The sequence below is a fragment of the Bubalus bubalis genome, chromosome 5 (genome assembly GCF_019923935.1).
Source record: "Bubalus bubalis isolate 160015118507 breed Murrah chromosome 5, NDDB_SH_1, whole genome shotgun sequence".
NCBI lineage: Eukaryota > Metazoa > Chordata > Mammalia > Artiodactyla > Bovidae > Bubalus > Bubalus bubalis.
This window is the reverse complement of record NC_059161.1, coordinates 47,327,570-47,354,632: the sequence shown is the minus strand read 5'-3', so window position 1 is coordinate 47,354,632 and position 27,063 is coordinate 47,327,570. Positions and strand designations below refer to the sequence as shown.

Here is a 27,063-nt window from a genome sequence, read left to right as displayed (position 1 = left end):
TAAGAATGGCATTTTCTATTTGCATATTCAATATATTGCCAAGATGTGGAGGCAATATCAGATATTATTGAGTCTTGCAATTTCAAATTACAGATAAAGCAAAGCATAACCAGGGAACTCTAGTAATATACACAAGAATTGTTCATGTAAAATAAGAGCTTCAATTGCATATTATCATCTAAAATGCACTATCATCTCACTTTTAAATAGGTAAAATTATTAATTAAAATATTAAGCTATGTTATTATTCATTCAAATTGTCATGGTTAAAAATACACTCTATATTAAAAACTTACCTTGAAACTCTTTATCAGTTAGGCTTTTATTTAAGGAGATTAATAAAGGAATTCTTCTCTCTGTTAATAGACTATATTATTAATATTTAGGTATAGAGTAGAACCCAGCTAGTATTTACTGTAGGCTTTGTAGATAATGTCAGTCTTACCATGCAGAATACTATGTATTTAAGTTAAGAAAATTAAAAATCATAGACTGCAACTAAGTCCACTCTGCTTTTAAAATAACTATGGTGTTTAACGTAAAAGGAAAATATACATGTAAGTGAAATTATTTTAATACAGTATTAAATAATAAACACAAGTAGATATAAAAATTATATATCATCCTTTACATATTCTTTCAATCCAGGGCATCTCCGTACAGATAAATACATTTGGAAAATGCAACTAGCAGACAAATCTAAATAAAGAAGTTACAAACTTCTGAGACAACTGAGAACTTGTAGGGAGATCAAATAATACATGTCTGCTAAGTCAGTTTCTAAGTTAAAAATATGAGATTTTAAAAATTAGGTATCATCCAATGACTATTTCCACCTGAAACTTTTTAATTTTGGTAGGTCTCCAAAGTGATTATTAGAATTTTAGAAATTAGTTTCATCATTATTGAAGTTTTAGAATCTTGTAAAATCTATATGCATTTCCTATGTTCAAATAAAAAATACCTTAAGACTAAACTAGTCTGTGTTTGAAAATTACAGTGACAGGATAGAAGAAAAACTAAGTTTCTCCCCAGTGACCCTCAAAAAGTTTTTTAAAAATGAATAAAATTACTAAAAACTGTATTTGAAATTCAGATATCTTCAATATGTGACAGTTGGTCCTTTCAATTTCAAAAATATTAGTAATGCACAAAAAATTATTAGTCAAAGCTAAGTAAAATTTAAAAACTAAGAACTACAGAAAAACATGAGAGGAGCCCACAAATTTCAATCTATTTGATTTACATATAAGAATACAATTTAAAAATCCAAATTACAATACCAACACATAACAACTACAGAGCCACGGTGCTTAAAACTCAATATCAGTACAAAATTATCATATACAATAACTATCTAAGCATTAAGTCCTATTTAAAATAATTGTATCCCTTAAGTTTATTTTTAAAGTTTTCCTGCCTCACTAATTTCAGTTTAAAATGCATTTGTTAAATTTATTTGTGACACTTAAGTTTCATCTAAAATAAATCAACAAATTAAATTTAACTAGGATTATATTATCCCAGTGTTGGAAGCAATCACAAGGCACTCCCCTGATGTTTGAGTCCTTTTGAACAGTTCTAAAGACAGAGTAATCACTCTTCACTGTCCATATTTCAACAGAAAGTTCTCTCCTTATGATGAACTAAAAATCCTCATGTAGCTCTCACCTATTATCCAGGTCAACCATTTCTATCCCTCTGCACCAATTCCCTTACTTCTACCCCCTACTTCCACACAAACACATCAATCATACTGGCAAATATGATATTTTAAGCTTCTGCATGAACTAGCTGGGATTTTAGAAAGCAAATGAAGAACTATATAAACTCAAGGGAAAAAAATAAAAATTAGGCTTCCTTTTCTAATATATATTAAAGATAATTCAAATTACTGAGTTACAAAGCAATAATGGCATTAAAAATGTGTCAAAATTTGGGAAAATATGTTGAGAAATAAAATACAATATGAAATGAGTATGCATTTTAACAAAATTATCTGGTATGTATTGATGAAACACAAATTGATTTAATTTATTACATCATGCATATCCCTATTGAGTTATTTTGTCTTAAACCAATGATTACTGAAGTCTACATAGACCTCTAGTGTTTCTTAAACATGTACCTTAGCCACTTATGACCATTAAACATTTCAGCTCCTGGTTCGCAAGCTTGTGGATGCCCATAGCGCAGACATTGTGATAGCACAGTGTAAAGTATAAATTTAAGGGCCAACAGAATAAGAAGTTGTAGTATTAGAATCTTGATTTTAAAGAACAGGTCTGAAAGGAATGAGAGGTGGAGAATTTTTTTATGTTAAGCACACCTTTATGTTGTAAATAAATGTATGTCTTTTAGTATTATTGAGAAGACCAAACTTATACCATCTCTGGGGAAAAAATTACCCCTAATTGACTAATTTAGAAATACAAGTTTTATCAAATATTTAATAATTAAAGTAATAAAATTTGCCTATTTACAAGTTTGTCTAAACAACTTAACCCTTAAATTCTTTGAGGACATTGTGTCTAATCCATCTTCGTATTTGTAAAACCTAGCAAAGGGCCTGATGATAATAAATAAATGCTTGCTGATGACCCTTATGTGGATCTTTACTATCTCGAAACAAAAAAAATTTTTCTACTCCAGACTTCTTTCTGAGATTTACAGACTAGGAAAATATTTTCAAAGAAAACATTTACATAATTAGTAAACTAAAATCTCTCTTTGTACCTTTGTGACATCCATTTCCCGGGAAGCAAGCTGGTTTTGAATTTCCTCGAGTTGATGAACAGCTGAAATCTTCTCTCTTGTAACCTTTTCCACCTCAGCCTCCAGTTGGGCAATATTCTGAGATAGGGTCAACATCTATAACAAGAAATAAAAGTCCTAAATGATAATGTCATTTGACAAAATAAATATTTAAAACATCTTGAGTTAACAGAGTCTCAGCATGGCCACTGGACTCTCTAAGTCATTTCTCTGTGGATGGGGTATCTCCATGACTCTGCATTCTCAATTCATCAATCTCCCTTGACTATCACCTCATAATAATTACTTTTTTCCCCTAAACTTTTAAGATTTATTCTCTTAGCAACTTTCAAGTATACAATGCAGTACTGTTAATTAGAGTCCCCATGTTTTTTATTTTTAAAAGATATGTATGTACGTATTTATTTATTTGGCTGCCCCAGGTCTTAGTTGCCGCATGCTGAATCTTTGGTTGCAGCATGTGGCATCTATTTACCGGATCAGGGATGGAACCCTGGCCTCCTGTATGGGGAACACCAGAGTCTTAGCCACTGGATCACCAGGGAAGCCCCACCATGCTTTTTAAATATTAAAAATAGAATTGATGAGCAGACAGTTTTTGAGAAACTTCCATATGTTACACTAAGTCCCTAATACCAGAGTTTATGAATTTCTAAGCACTTCAGAAAAACATGTCTAATATCTGAAAAATTCAATAAGAATATACAATAGTATTTTTTAAAAACACTAAGTATTTTAGTAATTTTGTATTAAGGCAGACACAAGAATAAAGGTGCTGAATTTATCCTCCATGTTAAACTATATTTAAAATTTTACTGATATATTCTTTATCAACTAAAATTATTTACATGCATAGTGCTTAAGACATCACATTTTTGCTGTCTGTTTCCTCATTAGACTAGAAGTTCCTCAAGAGCATATTCCTTAAGAGGCATATGATTAATGTTTGATGAATTTGAATCATTAGAATAAATGGCTTTTCTGAGGGACTCTATGATAGCAGGTGCTTAGTTTTTCTTCTAAGGGTTAGAAATGCTTTCCAGACCTTAGATTTAACCTTCATAGTTTTCAGTTTGCAATTACATTTTAACTTCTGCTCCGGTGAGGCAAATTTTTCTAGGCAATTAGTTTCTCATTTGTATAGCACTTTTAAAGTGATGAAGAAATGCTACCTTGCCCCCAGATCAAAACACAGCTATTCATTTTTAATCAGCCAAAACAAAAACTGATAACAAATTTGACATAATATTTAAAATCTACCACTGTACACTAACATGGGTGTGAATTCAGTTTTACAACAGAAATCAGTAACTAAAGTTTGTAATAAAAATCAAGATTGCCTTTGGCAACTAACTCAAATTGAAAATACCAAAATAATGAGCCCAGGTAGCAATTTTCTAATTTAGACAGTAGAGGTATTATTTAACTTGTCTAGGGATTGTGAGAATTGTACATTTATCATCAAGAAATTGGCCACATACCTAAATTGCATGTAAAATTTCTTTTATTAATACCAAGCTATGGACTATCATTATGCAGATTACACTCTGAAACAAAAATTAAAGGTCAAAAGAAGTTAACTGTAACAAATCAAAAATACTAACTAAATTTCCTTTATTTAAAAATTCAAGTGCATGAGTAAGCATATTATGAATATGTAATTATAGCTTTCCTGGAACCTTACAATAACAACAAACTTTAATTACCAGCTACTAAAAAATTCATGTATTATTTATGTGAATCTTATGGCAAATGTATTAACATTGTGTGGCTTTTTTGAAGTAAATGTGCAGATATTTATTTTGCTAATGGTAAATTCCGAGTCAGTTGCTATAGCATGTGACAAATCGTGCACTTTCCATATGATTCCCTCCCTCTGCCACCCATCACTTGTTTCCTCTACCCACTACCTGTCTGCTCCCTTCTGTCACCCACTTCTCGGAGCCTCCCCTCCTATTGACACACCTTCTTTTTCCCCATGCCCACCATCTGGAAGTCAACATTACACTGCAGGAACTTCTCCATCCACATCTGTTGCAGAGGCAGAAGTAACACAGACAGCTGCAACACTGTTGGAGGGCCAGGGTGTTGACATCAGGTAAGTCCTTTAAACTTTGACAGGGGCAAGCAACAGACAAGGACACCCAGGATGGGAGAGCTTGATAGAAATTTCTACAATGAAGCAGTCCCGGGTGTATTGAACATAGTATAAAATGGCATTCCTCATAAAAAAAGGTACAAGAATTAGGGATTCTAGCAATGGGCTATTATCTAGAAACCAACTGAGAAAATTCACACACCACAGGGGGCATTCAATAAATAGAAGATTGAAGAACTGATTGAACTAACAAACTTAGTGTCTTAGTGCAACCAAAGACCATTACTGATGCCAACAGGCAAACTCACAGCAAGAACTGTTCATGGAGGAATGATTCAAAATCTGTCTAGGTGGAAGGCATCTGCTCTTCTAGAGCTTTGCATATAAATGAAAATTTTAAAGCAGCAGGAAGAAAGGGAAGAAGAAAAATAATAAAAAGAGAGAAAGAATATACAAGTCTCAGAAGCAAGCCCACCACAAGGAAAGCAGGGACACTTACTCCAACACTAACCATGAGAACTTAAAATGTTGTGATTGTTGAGACTTCCTACTAAAGTAACTTCTGGTGCTAGGCAGTGTGATAATATTCTTTTTTAATCCCCTTGGAAAAGGAATGTATTGGATTAACTTTCTGTTGAAAAAAATGAAAACTAAGAATTTTCCCAAATTCATTTAAGCTAATAAATAAAAAAATAAAGCTGGACTTTATAATAAAATGTGTCAGCTTTTACTAACACAAAGGTCCAAGAAAGCTACCCAATAGAGCTAACTCTTTCACTAGAGAAGGATAATAGCCACAAACTTAAAATTTTTTTAATGTCCACCCTAAGCCAGGTAGTTTCTTAGGTACTTCAAAACATTATTTTATTTAATCCTACCAATTCTTTAAGTAGATCAAATCTGTCATTTACTACTCTGAAATTTGGAGAGGTTAACTGAATCATTCAAGGTCACAAAAAGGTCAAACTGGATTCAACACTAAATCCTTTTACTTCAAAGATTCTGCCATTTCCTCCGAGAGTACTGCCTTCATTGTTAGGATCACTTTCAACTCTTTATTCATACATCTTTATTTTGGGCAGGATCTTGAGATTAAATGTCAAATAAGGCTTAATGGGGACAAAAAAAATTCAGAAATGTACTGTATTTCCGTTGCCATTTTTGTTCATAAAATAATTATCATTTTAAGAAAATTATACATAAAAGCACCTGGAATATTGCCTGGCACATTTCAGACTTCATTTCTTCTTATCAGGAATTCTCATCAACATAATTTTACATAGTAAAAGTACTCAGCAAAGCAAAAGTTGCCACTAAACAACTCAGGAAAAAAGTCTCCTAGGCATAATTAGTGGCTGATCTTTGTTCTTGATGCCATTCTTTCTCTCACACAAGCTCATCTCACAACTTTACCTTCCACACTTTACTCACATTGGTATATCTCCCCCTTATACTGCATTTCTAAATCCTGCCTGTTTTTTTTTTTTTTGACACTCAGTTAAAATGCCATCTTCTCCACAAAGTTTTCCATGATCTCTTGCAAACAGAAATCTGTTCTGATCCTCTGAACTCTTAGCATTTTAGTTATACCTTTCCAGGAGAGGAAAATGGCAACCCATTCTAGTGTACTTGCCTGGGAAATCCTATGGACAGAGAAGCCTGGAGGGCTACTCTGTCCATAGGGTCACAAAGAGTTGGACACAACTGAGCAGGCATGCACGCATGCCTTTCCAATGGCCTGGGGCCTTCTTTCTTCCACTTGTATTCCCCTTGTATTCATTCAATAAATACATATTGAGCACATTTTATGTGGGAGGAATGTGCCAAGCAATTAGGATGTTAACAAACCATACATGCAGGGGAATCATAGTAAATTAGGGGAAATAATTCAATAAGATTTTGCAATAAATTGAGTTATAGAAGCCTATAGGAGGGTCTCCCAAAAATTCATCATTGGGAGACTATGAGAAGATATGGTGTCAAGAACTCTAAACCATCAGTCAGAGAGGCTGGAGGAAGAGTCCTCTAGGCAATGGTGGGTGAGGGGTACAGGGATGGAAGAGGAGGGGCAAGGCCCTGCAAAATCCTGAAATGAAAAATTGGTATGGCAGACTGGCAAGTTTGCACATTTGAGAAAGTGCAAGTAGGTCATAATGGTGGTAATGTAAGAAAGAAAAGAGAAGGGAGATGAGACTGAAGAAACAAAGAGAGGAGGAAAAATGTACAATCTTTATGTTACAGTGAAAAAGCTTAAAAAGATGCCACAAAAAAAGAAAACTACAGGCCAATATCATTGATGAACATAGATGCAAAAATCTTTAACAAAATTCTAACAAACAGAATCCAACAACATATTAAAAAGATCATACATCATGACCATGCTTTATCCCATGGATACAAGGATTCTTTAATATCCACAAATCGATCAATGTGATACACCACATTAACAAATTGGAAGATTAAAACCATATGATTATCTCAATAGATGCAGAGAAAGCCTTTGACAAAATTCAACATCCATTTATGATAAAAACCCTCCAGAAAGCAGCCACAGAGGGAACATACCTCAACATAACAAAAGCCATATATGATAAACCACAGCAAACAGTATCCTCGATGGTGAAAAACTGAAAGCATTTCCCCTAAAATCAGGAACAGGACAAGGGTGCCCACTCTCAGCACTGCTATTCAACATAGTTTTGGAAGTTTTAGCCACAGCAATCAGAGAAGAAAAAGAAATAAAAGGAATCCAGATTGGAAAATAAGAAATAAAACTCTCACTGTTTGCAGATGACATGATCCTCTACATAGAAAACCCTAAAGACTCCACCAGAAAATTACTAGAGCTAATCAGTGAATATTGTAAAGTTGCAGGATATAAAATTAACACATAGAAATCCCTTGCATTCCTACACACTAACAATGAGAAAACAGAAAGAGAAATTAAGGAAACAATTCCATTCATCATTGCAATAAAAAGAATAAAATACTTAGGAATAAATATACCTAAAGAAACAAAAGACCTATATATAGAAAACTATAAAACACTGATAAAAGAAATCAATGATGACACAAATAGATGGAGAAATATACCATGTTCATGGATTGGAAGAATCAATATAGTGAAAATGAGTATACTACCCAAAGCAATCTATAGATTCAATGCAATCCCTATCAAGCTACTAACGGTATTTTTCAGAGAACTAGAACAAATAATTTCCCAATTTGTATGGAAATATAAAAAAAAAACCTCGAATAGCCAAAGCAATCTCGAGAAAGAAGAATGGAACTGGAGGAATCAACCCGCTGACTTCAGGCTATTCTACAAAGCTACAGTCATCAAGGCAGTATGGTTCTGGCACAAAGACAGAAATATAGATCAATGGAACAAAATAGAAAGCCCAGAGATAAATCCACACACCTATGGACACCTTATCTTTGACAAAGGAGGCAAGAATATACAATGGAGAAAAGACAATCTCTTTAACAAGTGGTGCTGGGAAAACTGGTCAACGACCTGTAAAGAATGAAACTAGAATACTTTCTAACACCATACAGAAAAATAAACTCAAAATGGATTAAAGATCTAAATGTAAGACCAGAAACTATAAAACTCCTAGAGGAAAACATAGGCAAAACACTCTCTGACATACATCACAGCAGGATCCTCTATGACCCATCTCCCAGAGTAGTGGAAATAAAAGCAAAAATAAACAAATGGGACCTAATTAAACTTAAAAGCTTTTGCACAATGAAGGAAACTATAAGCTAGATGAAAAGACAGCCTTCAAAATGGGAGAAAATAATAGCAAACGAAGCAACTGACAAAGAATTAATCTAAAAAATATACAAGCAGCTCTTGCAGCTCAATTCCAGAAAAATAAATGACCCAACCAAAATATGGGCCAAAGAACTAAACAGAAATTTCTCCAAAGAAGACACACACATGGCCAACAAACACATGAAAAGATGCTCAACACCACTCATTATCAGAGAAATGCAAATCAAAACCACAATGAGGTACCATCTCACGCCAGTCAGAATGGCTGCTATCAAAAAGTCTACAAACAATAAATACTGGAGAGGGTGTGGAGAAAAGGGAATCCTCTTACACTATTGGTGGGAATGCAAACTAGTACAGCCACTATGGAGAACAGTGTGGAAATTCCTTTAAAAAATGTAAATAGAACTGCCATACGACCCAGCAATCCCACTGATGGGCATACACACCGAGGAAACCGAACTGAAAGAGACATGTGTACCCCAATGTTCCTCGCAGCACTGTTTACAATAGCCAGGACATGAAAGCAATCTAGATGTCCATTGGCAGACGAATAGATAAGAAAGCTGTGGTACATATACACAATGGAATATTACTCAGCCATTAAATAGAATGTATTTGAATCAGTTCTAATGAGGTGGATGAAACTAGAGCCTATTATACAGAGTGAAGTAAGTCAGAAAGAAAAACACCAATACAGTCTACTAACGCATATATATGGAATTTAGAAAGATGGTAATGATGACCCTATATGCGAGACAACAAAAGAGACACAGAGGTAAAGAACAGTCTTTTGGACTCTGTGGGAGAAGGCGAGGTTAGCTATTCTCTCTCTCTGTGAGAGAATAGCATTAAAACATGTACATTATCATATGTGAAACAGATCTCCAGTCCAGGTTCAATGCATGCGACAGGGTGCTCAGGGCTGGTGTACTGGGATGACCCAGAGGGATGGCATGGGGAGGGAAGGGGAAGGGGGGTTCAGGATGGGGAACACATGTACACCCATGGCTGATTCATGTCAATGTATGGCAAAAACCACTACAATATTTTAAAGTAATTAGCCTCCAATTAAAATACATAAATTAATTAAAAAAAAAGAGAGAGACAGCTTAAATTTTATCCATGGGATTAAAGAGAGACATGAAAGGATTTTAAAGAAAGAGACTCACTTATTGATGGATTCATTTTAGAAAGAGCATCCTTGGATCTTTGAGTAAGAGAACAGATGAGAAGGAGGTGAGACTGGAAGCAAGGAGACCACATGGGGCTGTAGGAATCATCCAAGGGTAAGATATGGAGAGCAGTGGGATGGAGAGACAGGGCAACATTGGTAGGGGTCTGAATCTCTAGAACTGGGTAACTTAATGATGTACAGGGTGAGGGAGAAGGAGAAGACAAGGATGACAGCAAGATTTCTGAGTTGGGGAACTGGATGAATGAGCAGTAGTTCTACTATGAAAGGGAAGGTAGGAAGTGAAGCTGGTTTGGGAGCTCACTAGAGAGCTAAAGATTTAGGAATCAATACCATATATATGGGGCTTCCCAGGTGGCTCAGTGGTAAAAGAATCCATCTGCCAATACAGGAGAGACAGGTTCAAGCCTCGGGTCAGGAAGATCCCCTGGAGAAGGAAATGGCAACCCACTCCAGTATTCATGCTTGGAAAAATCTTATGAACAGAGGCGCCTGGTGGACTACAGTCCATGGGGTTGCAAAGAGTTGGACATGACTGAGCATGCACTCATGCACAATGTATATGAAATTAAAGCCACAGTAGTGCTACAGTACAGTAACGAAGATCCAGCACAACCAAAATAGTAAGTAAATAAATTAAAAAAAAAATTTTAAGCCACAGTAGTACTAGAGACACCTAAGTCTAAAGCTCTCTGCTAAACTCTAGAACCTCTTATCAAGGTGCTTTCTGGATGTGTCTCTTTCATTACCTCAAAGGCACCTTAAACTCAGACTAACCTAAAAGGCACACATCATTTTCTCAAATCAAGAACACTGATTCAAAGAAATCAAAGAAAGAGAAACTTTTAAAGAGAATAAGAATGAAAAAATATTCATGAAAAATAGCATTATGAGGTCTCCAGTGAACATAGCAATGGTAATTTCATTGACTATGGGCACAGAAGCTGAAATGCAGTGGGCTGTTGAGTGGTGAGAAAAAGGCAATGCATGCTCAATCGTGTCCTACTCTTTGCATCCCCCTGAACTGTAGTCCACCAGGATCCTCTGTTCATGGGATTTTCCAGGCAAGAATACTGGAGTGGGTTGCCATTTCCTACTCCAGGAGATCTTCCTGACCCAGGGATCAAACCTGCATGTCCTGTGTCTCCTGCACTGGCAGGTGGGTTCTTTACCACTAAGCCATAGAGGAAGCCCCCAAAAGACAATATGTATGGACAAATCTTTCAAGAAATTTGACTATTAAAGGAAAGAGTAAGGAGGGATATGGAATTAGTAAGGTGCTTTCCAGCCTTGGCTGCACACTGGAATCACCTGGACAATTTTTTAAAATACTGACACCTGGATCCTGCCCTCAGCTATTCTCCCATAATTCATTTGGGATTCAGCCTGGGTGAATGAGAGTTTTGGAACCTCTACGTAGCGAAGATTGAGAATGACTGGATTAGAAGAAAGAGACTATTTTCCTGATGATAAGGAAAAGGCTATAGTGAAGTAAAGGCTGAAGATTCAGAAGAGAGTGGGGAACAAATGGAAACAGGTCCCTGAGGTGGTTAAGGGGCATGGGATCCAGAGCAAGAGGAAAGGATGAAGTCACTCCCATCTGACAGGGTTGCAGTGCAGGTAAAATTTTACTTTAGGCAGAAGTGAGGGGAAAAATAAAAAGTTGAAGTGGTTACCATCTAATGGCATCAACTTTCTTTGTTAGGTAAGTAGAGGCTCTCTGCTGAGAATGAGGGGAAAGGTAGTATGGTAGAGAACCTGAGAAGAATTAAAGTGATTTGAAATAGTCCTTGAAAAATGGGTCTTAGATACCATCATTTCCCACCTGGACTACTGTAATTACTTCCCACTTGGTCTAAGAGGTTTATTCTGGTCCCCCTTCAAATCTATGGACAGATGATTTTTCTCAAATATAAATGACATCATGACACTGCCCAATTTAAAGCCATTCAATGGTTTGTTGTGTTATTCAGTTGCTAAGTCATGTCTGACACTTTGCGACTCCATGGCTGCAGCATGCCAGGTTTCCTTGTCTTTCACTATCTCCCAAAGCTTGCTCAAGCTCATGTCCATTGAGTCGGTGATGCCATCCAACCATCTCATCCTCTGTCTCCCACTTCTCCCCCTGCCCTCAATCCTTCCCAGCTTCGGAGTCTTTTCCAATGAGTCAGCTCTTTATATCAGGTGGCCAGAGTATTGGAGCTTCAGCTTTAGCATCAGCCCTTCCAATGAATATTCAGGGTTGATTTCCTTTAGGATTGACTGGTTTGATCTCCTTTCTGTCCACGGGACTCTGGAGAGTCTTCTTCAGCACCACAATTTGGAAGCATCAATTCTTTAATGGTTTACCATCACTTTTTGGATAACATTTAAAATCTTTCACATGGATTTTATGACCATTCATGATTTGGTCCCTGTATATTTCTCCAAACTCATCTTCCATTATCTGTCTCTTACTGCCTATGCTCCAGTCACCTAAACTCTCTCTAAATTCCCAAAAGGATTATGCTTTGTAGCTTCCGAGCCTTGGGAGTATTGTTTCTCTGGGTCTGAAACTTCCTCTCAACTCTTCCCCTGACCACTCCTACTCAACTGCTTTGAGTCTCACTTGTAAAATCTCATGCTTAGGAAAATCTTTCATGACTGTGCAGACTAAGTCATATTTGCCTGTTATGCATTTTCATGGTAACTCTATACTGTATCTTCATGCTTTTATCGCAGTGGTAAAAACTCATTTGTGGAAGTATGTGCTTAATGTCTACCTCTCCCACTAGTCTATAAACTCCATGGGGGGAGTGCATTGGTCCTGTGATGATGACATTCCCAGGACCTCCAGTTAGTATCTGTTGAATCCCTGAATGAACAGGAGAGAGGGGAATGTATAGGAGGACTGCTAGAAAGCACCGAAAGAACCACGGACACCAAAGACCATAAGGGTATGGTGGTGTCATCTGCAAGATGGTAGCATTTTTCTTCACCAGCTGAGATCATCAACCCAAGTCATAGAAGGTAGACAGTTAGACTGACCTTTAAGTTTTGACAGGCACAATTCTTTTAAAAAAGGATAAGAAAACAAGGGAGTTTACATTGCCTCACATACCTGTATGACTTAAAACTCACTGGGCAGAATTTGTGATTTTTCTCTTTATATAGCCTCGGGCTTACACACTGCCATGCACACAGCAGATAATCAGTAGATATTTGCTGAATAAGTTAATTTTCAAATATTGGAATATTATAAGACAGAACTTACAGTATAAGCTGTGAGGCTGCTTTGAACAAACAGAACATGTAACCACTGTTTGGGTTACTTCAAGGACCACATCTTGCTCAGTTTTGCTCTACTATAGCAATCAATGGCAATTTTAAAACTAGATTCCACTAAACTCTATATTCCAGTTTGTTACTGTTTTTCAAACACTGCCCATCTCATATTATCTGTTCCTTTTGCCTCTAATTTCCCTCTTCCACTTATTCATCATGTAATTTGTTCAGTTTAGTTCATTTCAGTCACTCAATCGTGTCTGACTCTTTGCGACCCCGTGGACTGCAGCACGCCAGGCTTCCCTGTCCATTGTGAACTCCCAGAGCTTGCTCAAATTCATGTCCATTGAGTTGGTGATGCTATCCAACCATCTCACTTTTTTGTAATTTGTAATTTGTTAGAACCTATTTTATACAAAGCATATCATCACTTTTTTTGACTACTTGGTTTCTTACAAGTGTTTTATCTTCTTAATGTCTAATTTGGGAGTGGGGGGATGAAATGAAAGGGTAATCTCTCCTTAATTTAACCAAGGTTGAACTAAAATATGGATATCTGCAGAGCACCTGCCCTCCTCTGACAAACAGAGAGGGACTCAAACAGAATGACAGCATTAGAGTATATTTCACAATTTCCTATGATGAAATCTAATTATTTTCTTTGGAAAGGTCAGAGAATATAACTTTTATTGAGAAATACATTGAGAATAGAAAAATTTTATGAACTCTAATTAATAAGCAACTTGAATACTTAAAAGATTTAAATATTTAAAGATCATTCAATAATTGCAGACTGCAGACTCATCAACTACATCACAAAAACATTTCCTCTGCAATGTGGATAACAAATTGAACTCTTAAGTACCTTTGAGTCCATGTCTTCTCTTTCTTTTGTTATTTCTCTTTTCAACATCTCTTTCTCAAAGGCTCTTTTTTCTTGCTGAGATGCAAGTTCTTTCTCAAGTCGGTCTGTCTGCCTCTCCAGCTCATTCTTCAACTGTTCACATTGGATCAAAGCCTGCCAGAATAAGACAGAGTGAAATGGAACCATAGAATTTAGAAGAAATATGGGGGAAATGAGACAATTAAGCTTTAATAATATTTAAAATAGTTACAACTTAATGTAAACTCAAAGAAAAGAATATTTTTATATTTGTCAATACCACTTGGTGATTCAAATATTACATATATTCAAAAGTTACAGTTATTCACATATTTGTTTTCACAATTAAGGCTATATTAACTAATCAACTAGGAAAATTCAAGCAACAAACCATGATAAAGGCCACAGAGGAGTCTGATTTTATAAAAGGGGATCAGAAAATGTTCTAGTATTTTCAATTATATATCATGTTTATACTATAAGAAATATATAAGTATCTAATTTAACTGATTTTTCATTTGGACATGGTTAAAAATTATTTGTACTTTAAATGATAAACATCAAAATTTTGAGATGTGTTGGTCATTACATAAAGGCATCTATTATTTAACATATAGTAATTAAGTTTTCTTAAATATAAGTAAGATAAGATTTGGTTCACTCTCCTTACACACATAGCTAAAGTAAAAATTAGGTAATAATCAAATTTCGGTAAGGGAAGACTCAAAACAGCAGTTACTACCTAGTTTTATAAAATGAGAAGTCTCATATTTGATTTTGCCAATTTAAAAGTTGGTAATTGTCCGTTAGACTGAATTTCCAGAATTTATACTAAATTCTGTGTTTCCAGAAATAAAAACTCTCTAATTTCCTTTTGGCTATATTCAGAATATCTTTATGTATAACACTCAATACTAAATTGAATTCAAACTCTCAAGAAAAAAAAAAAACAATACAATTAAGGTGCTTGACTTATTAACAGAAAAATCTAAGTTATACTATGGTTTCTTAGTCTTATCCCATGTCTCCTCACAAGATCCTCCTCTCTCAACCTCTATGTTGTTCCTTGAATTGAGAGAAAGAAACTGAAGCCTTATATGACTTATATACTGTATGCTTACAATTTGATAGTCACAGTTATTGTTAATGGAGATGGAAGCAGTCTCAGTAAGCACTGCAAAGTTTTATGCATTGTTATGCTTCCCTCTGGTGAAAGCTATAGTAAATACAGACAATAAATACCTAGGATATGTGAATTTTCTTCCTTGTATCATGAACTCATTAAACTCTAACTTCTTTCAAACTCTTCTGGAAATGTTCTATACTCCTAGGCATAAAATATGAGGATAAAATGTAATTGTCTAAGATTAATTGATAAGCAAAGACAATGCCTAAAAAAAAAATTCTCCTAAGGAGTTAGTCCCAAATCGAATTCTAGTTGAAAATGTTTGGAAGATAAAATTTTACATTAGATTTTCAAGGAAATGGAAAAGCATATTTTTTCTATAATTTAAACCATTTGAGCTTGAAATATTACTAATTAGAGATTTTTCTGCTTTGGAACACAATTGCTCTGCTGTAAAGTATTTTATTAGAACCTAATAAAAACATTCATAATGTTCACTGGCATGAAAGAATAAAATGATTATGGAATATAAACTAGTATATCTAATCAGAAGGTTTTTCATTGAATAAGAACTCAGGAATCAACCTTAGTAGGTACAGGAACAGTGGAAGGAACTGCTGAAGATCAGGCTAACATGAAGAACAAAGAAAGAGTCAATTCAGAGAATTTAATCAGTTCAGCAACAAGGAACAGTAAATGATCCTGACAGGTAAAAGGCCTAGTGCCAAAATGATATAAGCACAAGTGAGAAGCTGTAAATCACATGAACAAAATATGTTGCGGAAGACTTGGTTTTGTGGAGGGCCTTCTATGAGAAGTAGCTACCACTGAAAGGTGATGGTGAGTATGAAAGCAGCAATGAAACACTGAATAAAAACAGTAGGTTAAAAACTGAATATTGATCACTCTTGGTTTGTAACCAGTGATCCCATATAAAAATGACTTTTAGTTTTATTGTTTTCATTTTAATATATATTCCTGGTCACAGTGAAGGAAATATATTAACTACCACTTGGAACTAGAAAAGTCATTTAATCTTGCAACAGACCTCATATACAAGATTTGGTTCTACTAAATAAATACGTATACATTCTTTCCATTAGGGCTTCCCTCATAGCCCAGTTGGTAAAGAATCTGCCTGCAATGCAGGAGACCCTGGATCGATTCCTGGGTCGGGAAGATCCCTTGGAGAAGGGATAGGCTACCCTACCCACTCCAGTATTCTTGGGCTTCCCTTGTGGCTCAGGTGGTAAAGAATCTGCCTGCAATGCGGGAGACCTGGGTATGATCCCTGGGTGGGGAAGATCCCCTGGAGAAGGGAAAGGCTACCCACTTCAGTATTCTGGCCTGGAGAATTCCATGGACCGTACAGTCCATAGGGATGCAAAGAGTCGGACACGACTGAGTGACTTTCACTTTCAGTTTCGTCTTTCCATTAAAGCTTTGTCTTTAAATTCTAAGACTCCTCTCCTAGTTTTCAGAATCCCAGATGATTCAGTACTCCTTGATTATACTCTATATAACCATTTAGTAAAGGCATATAACTGAATCCTCAATGACTAGGTCAAGGAATGGCCAACTACAATTAACTGATAGATCTTCACAGGTGACCATGTTAATTTGGGATCTGCAGCTTCCATTTCTCCTAGTAGTTCCCAAGGTCGTGACTCCTTCTTTTCCCTGAGCACAATCCCTTTCTTGGTGGAAACAGCTGTAGGTCTTGGGGAGTTGGGGACTTAGACAACCCTCTTCCTTTTGCACCCTTGGTTTGAGGTATTCAAAATTCAAATAAAGGCTAATGCACCTTATTTCAGTTTTTGTTAAAAATGACCTAAAATGCAGTGACCTACACGGGAAACCTGTGTGCATGCTGTCACTTCAGTCGTGTCCGACTCTGCGACCCCGTAGACTGTAGCCTGCCAGGCTCCTCTGTCAACAGGGAGACTCCAGGCAAGAACACTGGAGTGGGTGCCATGCCCTCCTCCAGAGGATCTTCCCAGGGATCAAACCTTCACCTCCTGAGGCTCCTGCATTGCAGGTGGATTCTTTACCACTGAGTCACTTCCTACCAGTGGAAGCCCTTTATATACATATATATACACACACAGAAACTCTGGGAGATAGTGAAGGACAGGGAAGTCTGCTGTGCTGCAGTCCATGGGGTTGCAAAGAGTCTGACACAACTTAGCGACTGAACAACAACAACAACAACAAATATATAGACACACATACATCCTTTACTCACATTCTTTTCGGGCAACCACAAAGTCTGTTCTCTATGTCTGCGAGTCTATTTCTGTTTCATAGATAAGTTCATTTGTGTCGTGTTTTAGATTCCACATACAAGAGACATCATATGGTATTTGCCTTTTTTTTAAACTTTTTATTTTGTACTGAGGTATAGCCGATTAACAATGTTGTAATAGTTTCTGGTGAACAATGAAGGGACTCAGCCATATATATACATATACCCATTCTCCCTCCAACTCCCTTCCCATCTAGGCTACCACATAACATTGAGCAGAGTTCTATCGAACTCTGTTTGATATAATATTTATGAAACGTAATTGCTTTCACTTATTTAGCATGCAATATGCAAAATATAACACTAGATGGCAACAAATGTTAAGAAACTATAAGAACAAAGTAACCATTTCATAATGCAGTAATAAAGTAGTTGATTTTAAAATTAAAGTATATATGTAGTTTTGATTTTTATTCAAATTTCCTAACATGTTTTACTATATCTTGACGATAATAACTATTATACTTGCACTGCATTTTGTAAACTGCTTAGAAATCAATCCTGGCATAAATACTAACTCAGTGAAAAATAGATTCACGATACACAATAGCCTTTCTAGTTCTTAACTACTGAAATATTACATCATAAAAATTATTTATAAAAATGCATACTAATATTTAAAGTTAATAGCTAACTTTATTTCAATTCAACAAACATTTATGGTACAATTAATATGTAAATAGCCATTGTGAAGAATACAGGGATAGATGTCACAGGCCTGGTTTTTAAGGTCTTTTCATGGAGAGAACTATGTACACAGCCACAAAAAGTATACACAGCTCATTAGGATTACAGAGAAGGAAGAGATTAATTCAAACAAGAAGGGGTTGGAAAAAACTTTGGGGAAGATTTCCACCTGAGCTGACTCTCATAGACTGAATAAGTATTTCACAGATGAACACAGTGCAGAAAAGTACAACATGAGCAAATTCATGGAAAGAGTTGATATAGGTCACATTACAGAAACAGCACAAGTTATATGAAATGTGTAGTAAAAGATAAGGCTAGAAAAGTTAGAGTGGGACCACATTGTGAAAGATCTGGAAGGTTATACTAAGGATTTGTCTTTTATTCTACTGCAAGGGGAGAGCTGCCTGAACAGGGAGATTTACAATTTAGGAAGACTTTGGAAGCAAAGTGAAAGATATACTGGGGAATCATGTACTCATTGCCAAATTCAGACCTAAATTGAAGAGAGTAGGGAAAACCACTAGATCATTCAGGTATGACCGAAATCAAATCCCTTATGATTATACAGTGGAAGTGAGAAATAGATTTAAGGGACTAGATCTGATAGATAAGAGTGCCTGATGAACTATGGACGGAGGTTCATGACATTGTACAGGAGACAGGGATCAAGACCATCCCCATGGAAAAGAAATGCAAAAAAGCAAAATGGCTGTCTGGGGAGGCCTTACAAAGCTGAGAAAAGAAGAGAAGCGAAAAGCAAAGGAGAAAAGGAAAGATATAAGCATCTGAATGCAGAGTTCCAAAGAATAGCAAGGAGAGATAAGAAAGCCTTCCTCAGCAGTCAATGCAAAGAAATAGAGGAAAACAACACAATGGGAAAGACTAGAGATCTCTTCAAGAAAATTAGAGATACCAAGGGAACATTTCATGCAAAGATGGGCTCAATAAAGGACAGAAATGGTATGGACCTAACAGAAGTAGAAGATGTTCAGAAGAGGTGGCAAGAATACACAGAAGAACTGTACAAAAAAGATCTTCACGACCAAGATAATCACGATGGTGTGATCACTCACCTAGAGCCAGACACCCTGGAATGTGCAGTCAAGTGGGCCTTAGAAAGCATCACTATGAACAAAGCTAGTGGAGGTGATAGAATTCCAGTTGAGCTATTTCAAATCCTGAAAGATGATGCTGTGAAAGTGCTGCGCTCAATATGCCAGCAAATTTGGAAAACTCAGCAGTGGCCACAGGACTGGAAAAGGTCAATTTTCATTCCAATCCCTAAGAAAGGCAATGCCAAGAATGCTCAAACTACCGCACAATTGCACTCATCTCACATGCTAGTAAAGTAATGCTCAAAATTCTCCAAGCCAGGCTTCATCAATACGTGAACCGTGAACTTCCAGATGTTCAAGCTGGACTTAGAAAAGGTAGAGGAACAAGAGATCAAATTGCCAACATCCGCTGGATCATCGAAAAAGCAAGAGAGTTCCAGAAAAACATCTATTTCTGCTTTATCGACTATGCCAAAGCCTTTGACTGTGTGGATCACAAAAAACTGTGGAAAATTCTTCAAGAGATGGGAATACCAGACCACCTGACCTGCCTCTTGAGAAATCTGTATGCAGGTCAGGAAGCAACAGTTAGAACTGGACATGGAACAACAGACTGGTTGCAAATGGGAAAAGGAGTACATCAAGGCTGTATACTGTCACCCTGTTTATTTAACTTATATGCAGAGTACATCATGAGAAACACTGGGCTGGAAGAACCACAAGCCAGAATCAAGATTGCCGGGAGAAATATCAATAACCTCAGATATGCAGATGACACCACCCTTATGGCAGAAAGTGAAGAGGAACTCAAAAGCCTCTGATGAAAGTGAAAGTGGAGAGTGAAAAAGTTGGCTTAAAGCTCAACATTCAGAAAACGAAGATCATGGCATCTGGTCCCATCACTTCATGGGAAATAGATGGGGAAACAGTGGAAACACTGTCAGACTTCATTTACTGGGGCTCCAAAATCACTGCAGATGGTGATTGCAGCCATGAAATTAAAAGACACTTACTCCTTGGAAGGAAAGTTATGACCAACCTAGATAGCATATTCAAAAGCAGAGACATTACTTTGCCAACAAAGGTCCATCTAGTCTAGGCTATGGTTTTTCCAGTAGTCATGTATGGAAGTGAAAGTTGGACTGTGAAGAAAGCTGAGCACTGAAGAATTGATGCTTTCGAACTGTGGTGTTGGAGAAGGCTCTTGAGAGTCCCTTGGACTGCAAGGAGATCCAGCCAGTCCATTCTAAAGGAGATCAGTCCTGGGTGTTCTTTGGAAGGACTGATGCTAAAGCTGAAACTCCAGTACTTTGGTCACCTCATGCAAAAGAGTTGACTCATTGGAAAAAACTCTGATGCTGGGAGGGATTGGGGGCAGGAGGAGAAAGGGACAACAGAGGATGAGATGGCTGGATGGTATCACTGACTCGATGGACATGAGTTTGGGTGAACTCCGGGGGTTGGTGATGAACAGGGAGGCCTGCTGTGCTGTGATTCATAGGGTCGCAAAGAGTCGGACACGACTGAGCGACTGAACTGAACTGAAAGAGACCTGAGGGAGACCAACAGAAGTCTATTCAAAAAGGCCACATAGGTTGCATAAGAGTATGTGAAGACTTGAACCAGGGCAAAGGTATAGGAATGGAAGTTGCAGGGATAACTTAGTAAGGGCATCTGAGAAGGTGCGAGTTTGGTAATTGATTGGATGTTAAGAGTGATGAATGGGGAGGAGCCAAAGTATCTTAAAGGATCTAGGCCAGAACTGTTGGTAAGATGATAATACCATTATCTGAAAGAAGATAATATGGAAAATTGTAGAAGGAAAAGGAGTGACAGATAGTAAGGAGGAGAGAATTAACATTTTTGTAGTGTGGAGTTTCAAATGCTAATGGCATATCATCCATATAAAGAGATCTAGTAGTAGCTAGAAATGTAGGTCTGGGGCACAGCGGAGCTGTTAGAGCTAAAGACACAATGTAGAAGTGTTCAATGAGAGGAAGACACAAAGTCCTGGAAATTAGGGCGACATGGGTGGAAGTCTAGGAACAAAAATGAGGAATGTCTGCATTCTAGGCTTGTGGAAAACAAATTAAAAGGCATGTGGAAGAGTAGAGAAGAGCAATGCAAAGATGACCCACAGAGTGAAATACCAAACTAATCAAGGAGAAAAGATAATGTTATACTAGCACAGTTAATGGCTTCCTGGAGTTGAGTCAAATGAGGACTAAGATGAAGTCACTGGGTTTAATAATCAGGAAGTGGCTGGTGACCAAAAAGTGACCAATTCATTAGTATGAAATCAGACTACAATTTGTCAAAAGCTTGACTGCAATGTGTTCAAAAGTGAATGGAAAGCTACAAAGGTAAAAACAATGGAGAAGGAAGGATGGACGATATAAGAAAGATATGATAACAAATGGTTTAGGGTGCCTGAAACCTTGGGAGTAGGACATATCAAGAACTTGGACAGATTCATCTTGGAAAGTAAGAGGACTAGATAAGCAAGAAAAAAATGAGAAGGCACATTTGAGAGATGATAAGGTTTGAAGAGCCTCTAGTCAGTTGGTTGTGATCTCAGTATAGGAGGTCAGCTGTGAGAGTGAGGTGCTAGGCTGGGAAAAGGAAGAAAGTAGAAATTGTTTGTTAAGTCAACAAATAAATCTTTAAAAAAAAAACTTACAATCAGTAATTGATTGGAAGCCAGGTATAAAAGAGAGGATGACATCCAGGTTTCCAATTAGGACATGACAGTGGACAAAAGTACCATTCAATAGGTAAAGAACACAGCTATCTTGATGGAGTGAATATAGTGAGTTTAGCTTGAAATTGTAAAATTCACATCTAAATAGAAAGGGAAGAGGGACAGCCTGGAGATAATAGAGAAAATGAGGTATGAGAGAAGGTAAAAGACGACACTGAATATATTTAACTGAGATAGGAGAAAGAGAAAAGGCTCTGGTCAGAGCGATCAGTTTTAGTGTTTGAGAACTCATGGACACTTCAGTTCATGTGGGAGTTACAGCAGAACAGAAAAAAGTCTTAGAGTTAAGGAAGACAAAGTGTGTTGGCCTAAGATGTTGCATATGTTAACAGCATGAATGTTGAAACCTTTCAGAATGATGAAAAGAGATAGAGTGGAGGATGCTATGAATTGAATGTTTGTGCTTTTCCAAAATTCATATGTTGAAACCTAACCCTAATATGATGGACTTAGATAGTGGGCCCCATGGGAGGTGATCAGGTCATGAAAGCAGAGTCCTCATGAATGGGATTAGTGCCCTTAGAAAATAGATGCCAAAGAGTTCTCTTGCCCCTTCCACCATGTGAAGACATAGTGAGAAGACAGAAAGTGAGCTCTGACCAAACACTGAACCTGTTGGTGCTACAATCTTGAACTTCCAGAAGTGTGAGAAATAAATGTTTGTTGTTTAAGCCACCATGTCTAAGGTATTTTCATTATGGCAGCCTGAAAAGACTTGGACAAGAGAAAAAAAGGCTCAGAGGCTAAAGTTGTTAAAAAGTGTCAAAGATCTTACAAATATTTTATAAATCCAAGCTTAAATGGATGATTTTTTTAAAAATGTGTCAAATAGTGTCTTGTAGATTGAGTGTTTAAGTCGATTAAAATTACAGAGAGGAGAATCAATGATGATTCAAAGAGAAGTGGTAACCTAATTTCAAAGAAAAATTAAGCAGGACTTCCTGGTAATTTAGTAGATAATACTCCATGCTCCCAATATAGGGGGCCTGGGTTTGATCCCTGGCCAGGGAACTAAGATTCCCACATACTGCAATTAAGCCTGCCTGCTGCAACTACCAAGCCCACCCAGTCTAGAGCCCACACACCACCACTAGAGAAGACCATGAGCCACAGTAAAGAGTCTGTGCACCAGAGCAAGCACAGGCAAAAGAAGTAACATATATATATATATATATATATATATATATATATATAAAGGACAGAAATGGTATGGACCTAACAGAAGTAGAAGATGTTCAGAAGAGGTGGCAAGAATACACAGAAGAACTGTACAAAAAAGATCTTCATGATCAAGATAATCACAATGGTGTGATCACTCACCTAGAGCCAGACACCCTGGAATGTGCAGTCAAGTGGGCCTTAGAAAGCATCACTATGAACAAGGCTAGTGGAGGTGATAGAATTCCAGTTGAGCTATTTCAAATCCTGAAAGATGATGCTGTGAAAGTGCTGCGCTCAATATGCCAGCAAATTTAGAAAACTCAGCAGTGGCCACAGGACTGGAAAAGGTCAGTTTTCATTCCAGTCCCAAAGAAAGGCAATGCCAAAGAATGCTCAAATACCACACAATTGCACTCATCTCACACGCTAGTAAAGTAATGCTCAAAATTCTCCAAGACAGACTTCAGCAATATGTGAACCGTGAACTTCCAGATGTTCAAGCTGGTTTTAGAAAAGGCAGAGGAACCAGAGATCAAATTGCCAACATCCACTGGATCATCGAAAAAGCAAGAGAGTTCCAGAAAATCATCTATTTCTGCTTTATTGACTATGCCAAAGCCTTTGACTGTGTGGATCACAAAAAACTGTGGAAAATTCTTTAAGAGATGGGAATACCAGACCACCTGACCTGCCTCTTGAGAAACCTATATGCAGGTGAGGAAGCAACAGTTAGAACTGGACATGGAACAACAGACTGGTTCCAAATAGGAAAAGGAGTACGTCAAGGCTGTATATTGTCACCCTGCTTATTTAACTTATATGCAGAGTACATCATGAGAAACACTGGGCTGGAAGAACCACAAGCTGGAATCAAGATTGCCGAGAGAAATATCAATAACCTCAGATATGCAGATGACACCACCCTTATGGCAGAAAGTGAAGAGGAACTCAAAAGCCTTTTGATGAAAGTGAAAGTGGAGAGTGAAAAGGTTGACTTAAAGCTCAACATTCAGAAAACGAAGATCATGGCATCTGGTCCCATCACTTCATGGGAAATAGATAGCAAAACAGTGGAAACAGTGTCAGACTTTATTTTTTGGGGCTCCAGAATCACTGCAGATGGTGACTGCAGCCATGAAATTAAAAGACGCTTACTCCTTGGAAGGAAAGTTATGACCAACCTAGATAGCATATTCAAAAGCAGAGACATTACTTTGCCAACTAAGGTCCGTCTAGTCAAGGCTATGGTTTTTCCAGTGGTCATGTATGGATGTGAAAGTTGGACTATGAAGAAAGCCGAGCGCCGAAGAATTGATGCTTTTGAACTGTGGTGTTGGAGAAGGCTCTTGAGAGTCCCTTGGACTGCAAGGAGATCCAACCAGTCCATTCTGAAGGAGATCAGCCCTGGGATTTCTTTGGAAGGACTGATGCTGAAGCTGAAACTCCAGTACTTTGTCCACCTCACGCAAAGAGTTGACTCATTGGAAAAGACTCTGATGCTGGGAGGGATTGGGGGCAGGAGGAGAAGGGGACGACAGAGGATGAGATGGTTGGATGGCATCACCGACTCGATGGACGTGAGTCTGAGTGAAGTCTGGGAGTTGATGATGGACAGGGAGGCCTGGCATGCTGCGATTCATGGGGTCACAACGAGTCGGACAGGACTGAGCGACTGAACTGAACTGAACCATAACAAAGGCCTGGAAATGGCAATATGGAGTGATATGAATGCTAACCTCCTCCATCATAGCCAAATGAGATGAGATGAACAGCAAAGGACTCCACTGGGGGTTTTGAGGGTCATAATACCAGCAAGGGGCAGCTAGAGTTCATTACAAATGAAGAAGTAAGAGTGTTTGAAGAAACAATAAAGTATATTAGAGCATTTGGTCAGAATGAACATTACTTTCAAAAGGTACAGGGGCACTATGAAGGTCTAATGGTCTAGGAAGAGTTAAAGATGAACTGGACAGAGAAAAATGGATAAAGCAATTACTGAGGAGAAGTTTAATATAAAGTTGATTAGCCCAATAAAATAGTGATGCTACTATATGGCTTAGACCAATGCCATCTAAGAGCATTTTTTGTGATAATGGAAATGTCCTATATTGCACTGACTAATACAGTAATCACCAGCTACATGTGGCTACTAGGTACTTGAAGTGTGGCTAGTGTGTCTACAGAAAACACACAGCAACTTTAATGGTTTAAGGTGTGGCCCCCAACAGCAATGAATCCACAGTAACCTCCTACTATTCAAAGTGCTTAGAACACTGCCTGATCACTGTGTTAACTATTACTGACATTATCATTACCATTAAATGTGTTTGACTTAAGCACACAATGGATACCAATTCACAGCTAAAGATGCTATTAAATACACGTATATTATTATTGTGGTATATCTGAATGTTCTCAAAATTTCCCAGGGACAGAGAAAAAAAGATCTGTCTTCAGTCATACATGAACATACAAAAATGGGTCACTATGGGTGTTAACAGTTTCACTTAGCATTAAAAATTATTGGCAAATGAAGAGGTTAAGCATACAACTCTCTCAAAGTACCATACTACATTGTAGTGTTGTTTCAATAGTGACATAGCAAGAGAATTTGCAGAGGAATAAGAATTCTCCATAGAGCAAATTTGTTTAATTTAGAAATTCAACACTAACAAACTGGGTTCCACTTTGTGTGTCTGGAAAAAAAGTTTAGTTACAGAGAATAACCAATTAAGTACTAAGAAAAGAAAAAAAAAAAGGAATTAAGGCATGCTTTCATTTTAATCTTATTAGACTTGCCTTGGTTTTTTCAAAACTGGCTTCCTCAGTCATTTTCACAGCTTGTTTCACCTGCTTATAAGCACTTGCCTCTCTTTGCTGCACCTCTGTCAAGCTGTTCCTCACGGAAACTAGCGCAGACATTAAGTCATCTCTTTCTCTGTCAGCACAAAAAGAACATCGAAAACAAGAAATGATCAAATGGTCAAGTATTCATAAGTCAGGGAAGAAAAAGCATTGATATGTATTAGAAGAAGAGCCAGGGCAGGCCAACCCAGCACATGTTCAAGCACACCCCAGAGAAAGACCCTCTGTCCCCACTTGGTGAGGGGCAGGCAGAACGGCCAGAAGAGCAGGGAGCACTCATGGCAGGACTGCATCCGTGTGGGGTAATAACCTACTGTGGAGAGGACTGGCACACAGGGCTCCAGAGGAAAGCCCAGAAAAGAAGAAATGAGTTAAAAAGCTAAGTGTAGGCGGCAGAAAAGGAGAAAAAACTAACAAAGTTGTGAATGTGTGAAGGTCACTCAGTTGTGTCAGCCTGTGACCCTATGGACAATACCATCCATGGAATTCTCCAGGCCAGAATACTGGAGTAGGTAGCCTATCCCTTCTCTAGTGGATCTTCCCCACCCAGGGATTGAACTGGGGTCTCCTGCATTGCAGGTGGATTCTTTACCAGCTGAACTATCAGGGAAGGTGGGAATCGTACCTCAAAGTAGAAGTAACCATGGTAAGAAGGGACTACTGAGGTTTTGTTTACATTACTGGCTCTCTGCTCTACTAGAACCAACATGTCTTTTTTTCTTTTCGTCTTCCTTCACAACCCTCTTTTTGACACTTCTTGGCTTCCCTGGTGGCTCAGATGGTAAAGCGCTTGCCTGCAATTCAGGAGATTCGGGTCCAATCCCTGGGTCGGGAAAATTCCCTGGAAAAGGAAATAGCAACCCACTCCAGTATTCTTGCCTGGAAAATCCCATGGTTGGAGGAGCCTGGTAGGTTCAGTCCACAGAGTCTCAAAAAGTCGGACATGACTAAGCAGCTTCACTTACGAATGAAAAACTTTCACCTACTTATGAAAGTATTTCTTCTTTCAATGGGTAGTACTGTTGGATTACTCAAATGCCTTGATTACACATAATACTCGTTATTTTACAAAATCTTACCCCCTAGGTTTGATCATTGCCTAGC

At 37.6% G+C, this 27,063-nt stretch overlaps 1 protein-coding gene across 18 annotated transcripts in view; it reads right to left on the bottom strand.

Annotated features, from left to right (window-relative positions):
- Nucleotides 1-27,063, bottom strand: part of SDCCAG8 (SHH signaling and ciliogenesis regulator SDCCAG8) — a 243,518-nt gene that overhangs the window by 157,275 nt on the left and 59,180 nt on the right. For all 18 annotated transcript variants that reach the window (XM_044943060.2, XM_025287254.3, XM_044943061.2 and 15 more), the window contains exons 9-11: nucleotides 25,894-26,032; nucleotides 13,979-14,131; nucleotides 2,737-2,871 (exon numbers count right to left, since the gene is read on the bottom strand). In XM_044943060.2, the coding sequence (XP_044798995.2) occupies nucleotides 2,737-2,871; nucleotides 13,979-14,131; nucleotides 25,894-26,032 (427 nt within the window). The remainder of the gene's footprint in view (nucleotides 1-2,736; nucleotides 2,872-13,978; nucleotides 14,132-25,893; nucleotides 26,033-27,063) is intronic.